Consider the following 5,389-nt stretch of genomic DNA (forward strand, 5'->3'; position numbering starts at 1 on the left):
CGACACTAACACCAACGTTTACAAAAAAAAGATTTTTTAAAGCATTTACTATATTTTTTATTTACTATTCACGCAGGAGCGCGCACCGGGAGCCAAAACACCATTCTCATTGCTCTTATTTTTTTACGGAGAGAGTAAAATTAAAAAAAATGGTAAACATCATTTAAAAATCTGAAATTATTTGTCACTCAACATCGACATATGTTTTAGCACCCTGGAAATTTTGACCACGAAAAGACATCCTTGGTGGCTTGTAAAAAAGAACGTTCAGGACCGAAAAATAGTATGTGGATCCTTTTCTTTATGCCAAGACCGCAGAGGATGACTTTTCGTGATGAAATTTTACGGGCAACCGGAACACTTATTGATGTCGACAATTTTTACTTTGTTTTTAAATTACCATTCACGCGGATGCATTTGTGCTCGGGATTAGAGGAACACTTTCGGCCTGTCTCTGTCTTTCCATGACAATATAACATTCTTTTCCCCTTCAAGTGGAGAGCGTTATGCTGAAGAGCGGAGGTGGCTCTCGGGTGTATATGCACTTGACATGAAAAAATATCTTAGTAATTATATTCCAAAAAGTAAAAAAATTCTAAACCATTTTTAAACAAATTTGACCTTTTGTTGTACTTGTATAAAAGGTTTCATCGAGGAATGACTTTCATGGTATTATGGGTGATTTCTTTAACACTACATACAAGTTACTACTCACACCTTTTCTATACCCCTATATAGTGTGCGGATAACTTTGAAAGATGGTCGTTGGATGAAGCCAATTTGACGGTGCAGAGATGGCAAATCCGAGAACTACCGGCCGTTGGATATCATCTACATTCCACCAGATTCTACCACATGTACAATCTAGAATACTCCATGGTTGAACTTAAGCATAATGCACAAACCTAAAAAACAAGCACTTCTCCATTGTTCTATAATCTTTCATATCATAATTGCCTAATTTTTTTAGATGAATTGCCATTATTTGTTTTTACTTTATGCTTTACAATGCATAATTCCATAAATAAAATAGATTAACCTTTTTATAAAAACTAATTGGTTTTGAATGGGATGAACCATAAGAATTAAACGAACATCTACATCATGCATATATGACTCAAAACTTACATGCTATAGTGTGATGTTTATTCATAATTTGGTTGCCAAATCTTATGCGTGCAATGCACATGTACCTTACTAGTTGTCCTAATTTGATTGGGTTTTCTTCCCTGAAGTTGATGGGAGTTTTTTTCGTGAAGCTTTTTGTTCGAGCACAACAGAAGGTCAAATTTATTTCCGAAAAAGATTTGATTTTTATCTTTTTTCACAATTACTGTTTTTTAATATCAAGTACACATCCTCCGGAGAGCCAAGGAGGTATTTCCCCCAACGGTTTATATAGTCTTTCCGTTATCCGTACCACATAACAGTCGCGCGTACTCCGACCCGATCTCAATAATTTGCTGTCGATTCGAGGAATCTATCTGTAGATCTATCGATCTCGACTCTCAATCTCAAGTGGAGAGCTGCGTACGTACTGACTAATCAATCGTCCAGCATCATCGATCAGCTGCTGCTCGGTGCTGCCAAACGCCAGCGCACTCACGGCACCAGTGGCCACGGACTGCCAGCGGCATACAATCTAGCGCGCGATTTTATCCCTGTTCGAAAGGAAGAAACGGGCGAGAATAGGCCAACAAGAGCGCGATCGTCAGGACACCAACTGTTGTTTATTCCGTATCAGGTTGGTGGGCTGTGCCCGCTCACACCACGCGGTCGCCGGCGGACCCTGACCGGCAACCCGCCGGCGAACGTGGCCGTCAGCCCCGGCGCGAACTTGGGCCGGCGCGAGCTCCGGCCGATCGCCTCGATGTCGAAGCTGCGGACGACGGCGACGATGGCGGCCTTCATCTCCATGAGCGCGAGGTCCTTGCCGACGCAGACGCGCACGCCGGCCTGGAACACCGGGTACCGGTACGGGCTCACCGGGACGAACTGCCCGTCGCGGAGCCACCGCTCGGGCCGGAACTCGGAGCAGTCGGGGCCCCACACGGACTCCATCCGGCCCATGGCGTAGGCGTGGTAGGTGACCCGGGTGCCCTTGGCCACCGCCGTGCCGTCCGGGAGCGTGTCGTCGCCCGCCGCGAACTTGGAGTCGAACTGCACCGGCGGGAACAGCCGCATGCTCTCGTACAGCGCCGCGTGCACGTAGTGCATGTCCTTGAGCTTGCTGAAGCTCGGCCGGTCGTTGTCGTCGTCGCCCGCGACGCGTGACACCTCGTCCCGGATGGCGGCGGCGACCTCCGGGTGATCGGAGAGGAGCAGGAAGAAGGCGGTCAGCGCTGAGGCGACTGTGTCGCGGCCGGCGAGCATGAAACTGACCACGATGTCCCTGAGGTACCTCTCGTCGCTGATGGAGCCCATGAACCGCGACAGGAGGTCGCTGCCGGACGCGGCGCCGCCGAGCTTGTGTCGTTGCCGGGTGACCTCCGCGGCGAACCCGTCGACGAGGCGCACGGATTCCCGGAGCTTTCTCTCGTCCCCGACGTTGAAGAACCGCTTCAGCCGCCATATGATCTGCAACGGGGCGGTCGCGCGCCTCGCTGAGAGCATCGACGCCGTGTCGAACGCGTCAACGAACGCCGATACCGGCATGGACAGCTCGAGGCAGCCCGGGTCGAGGCCGAAGGAGATCTTGCATATGCAGTCGAAGGCGAAGCGACGGAACACGTCCTGCAGGTCCAGCACCTTGCCACCGTCGTCGTCGTGGGAACATGCAGAGTCAAGCAGGGGAACGAGACGGCCCCGCAGCTCGGAGGCGACGACGCCCGAGGCGAAAGCCCTGAGCGCCGGGGACGCAAGCTCGGCCGCGGCGAGCTTCCGCTGGAACAGCCACGCGTCTCCGTCGACGTTAAAGATCCCGCGGCCGAGCAGGTCGGCGAGGATGGCGGAGAAGGGCTTGCCCTTGGGGTAGTTATCGAAGCGCGCGCGCAGCATGTGGTCGACGGTGACGGGGTTGGCGGTGAGCACGTTGCGGAGCACGTGCACGTGCACGGTCTGCGACGGCGAGCGGCGCAGCAGGTGCGCGTACCAGTCGCAGAGGTTGTCGAACTCGCCTGCCCACGACGCCGTGAGGTAGGCCTCGCAGACCGCGCAGTCGCACCACCACGGCGGGCGCGTGCGCGCCACGGCCAGGAGGGCGGCGAGCGCCACGGTGCACGCCGCGAGCGCGAAGAAGGCGCTGGCCACGTGCGGCTGCAGCGAGAGCGCCCCATGCAGCGCCGCCTCCGCCGCCGCCCCATGCAGCGCCGCCTCGACGCCCATGACGAGCACGACGTAACGACGGCGCTAGCTGCTTTTATCTATCGTACGTGCGTGTGTGTGCGCGCGCGCGGGGTTTCATATGCGGGCGGTGAGGTGAGGTGCCGTTGCGCCCGCCCCGGACGAGGCCGTTTTATACTGCCGGCCCTCTCCTCGCTCGTGTGTGTGGAAGGACGGTTATGGGCATGGACTCTCGCCCGTGTAGTTTCCCTCGTGACTTTGACCGCTCTCTCACTCTCACTCTCAGTAGGTCTGGGCACGTTCGCTCTCGAGCTCACCTCGGTCGATCGGGCTGTAGCAGCTGGTGGTCTAGACTCTATAGGTGGAGAGCCACATGTGCTATAGGAATAGCGCTTAATGATCTGCACGTTGTCCGCCGCGCCATGCGTGTCGTTCGATCGGGCCACGCACCGTCACCCACCTCCGGCTCCTTCTCCGGGTGGCACTTGGTTTTTCACCCCGGTCAGTCGACCACGACGTCAATACCCGGTCGTACATAACAGGAAAGCTCGCGCCTTGCCTACTTCGGCCAGCCAGAGCCAGTTATTGATTGCACTGCAGTGCCTACCCCTCCCACGATCCAGACAGTGCGATTGTACCGGACTAGTCGCCGTTCCAGGGATATTTACTGCGCCGTGGCGTTTTGAACGTGTTTCCAGTGCCCACTAGCTTATCTAGGCGCAGCAACACAGCAGCGCCAGGCCGCCCGGAGTACGTCTCTGCCCGTCTGCCGTCGTCGGGACCGACCGATCTTTCCCTCCCGCGGCGCATTAAGGACAACTGCAACGCTAGACCTCAGAAGGGTAAATTGCACAAAACCACCACCTTAAAGGATAGGTTTGCAAAAAACACTACAATACATTATTTTGCAAAAAAAAAAACGTCTATGATAATTTTTTTGAAAAAACACTGATCGGCGGATCGGACTCGGTTAAGTGCATTTATGACAGATGGGGCCCGCCAGTCAGGCTCACTTGGCACCACTTAACCTCTCAAATATAACGGCGACGTTTGATAACGCTATCCTTATGTGGGGCCCTATGGGGGTCCACCTGTCATCCAAAGAAAAAAAAGAAGAAAATCTGCCTCCTACTTTTGTTATCCTCACGACCCCGTACGAGGTCCTGTTGCCAGAGACGCATCGCGCCGCCGCCGCCCAACCTGTGTACGCCACCGGCCGGCGACCGCAGCAGCAGCTCCAACTCGGGCAGGAATCCCGCACCAGGACAGCGGCCGCGTTGCTCGGCTTCACCTGCGCGTCCCTCGTCATCGGTCGCACCCCGCCCCCGCTGCAACTCCCTCCGACCCCAACGGCGGGCCGACGTTCCGTCGCACGGCTCCCTCCGACGCGTGCCGCGACTGCGACGAGGCAACTGACCGCCTGATCCGGGAGCTCCAACCGTTCCCGCCTCGCCGGCGTGGCCACGCCGCCCGCCGACGACCATCTCCGTGTCCCGCTGCAGTCGGCCGACCGAGGAGCTCGAGGTGGCTGTTCTCCAGCCGCCACCCCAAGCCTCCACGGCTTGCTGCGATGCAGGTTCCTTCCCCCAGACCCCGATGGCGCGCCTCCTCGCCGGCGCTGAGACCCATGGGCGTCTCGTACTACTGCTCTGCTCGTGTGCTTGCGCAGGCCGAATCCATGAAGCAGATTGCTTTTATGTTTTTGATTGAAGGGTGTTCCTATGAAATTGTAGGGGCTGGTTTGTAAAATGTTCAAGAGAGGAGTGTGACGCTGACAAGCAGGTCCCATGTCTAGCAATTGATTTAATGTAACGGTGTGAAAATTTTGTGCCACGTAAGCCTGACTGGCGGGCCCCGTCTATCATAAACGCACTTAACCGAGGCAAAGCCGCCGATCAGTGTTTTTTGCAAAAAGATTACCGTAGACATGATGTTTTCTGCAAAAAAAATGTATTGTATTATTTTTCGCAAACCTAGTCTTCAAAGTGGTGGTTTTGTGCAATTTACTCACTTCAAAAGGACATCCGTTTTATTCGAATTTCGTTCGTTTGGAATGACGATTGATGCCAAAGCCCGACATATGCATCCGGCTTCTGTTCGAGGCGCC

General features: G+C 54.5%; 1 protein-coding gene across 1 annotated transcript; it reads right to left on the reverse strand.

The window, feature by feature from the left end:
- Positions 1 to 1,313: 1,313 nt before the first annotated feature.
- On the reverse strand, positions 1,314 to 3,406 carry LOC119277670 (cytochrome P450 94C1-like). Its single transcript, XM_037558961.1, has one exon. It carries the CDS (start codon positions 3,322 to 3,324, stop codon positions 1,741 to 1,743), a length of 1,584 nt encoding a protein of 527 aa, XP_037414858.1. The 5' UTR covers positions 3,325 to 3,406; the 3' UTR covers positions 1,314 to 1,740.
- Positions 3,407 to 5,389: the final 1,983 nt, after the last annotated feature.

This window comes from Triticum dicoccoides, chromosome 3B, assembly GCF_002162155.2.
Source record: "Triticum dicoccoides isolate Atlit2015 ecotype Zavitan chromosome 3B, WEW_v2.0, whole genome shotgun sequence".
In the NCBI taxonomy this organism is placed as follows: domain Eukaryota; kingdom Viridiplantae; phylum Streptophyta; class Magnoliopsida; order Poales; family Poaceae; genus Triticum; species Triticum dicoccoides.

Excerpts from the sequence above, each read along its gene's own strand:
- LOC119277670 (XM_037558961.1), bottom strand. The coding sequence starts at position 3,324 with ATGGGCGTCGAGGCGGCGCTGCATGGGGCGGCGGCGGAGGCGGCGCTG.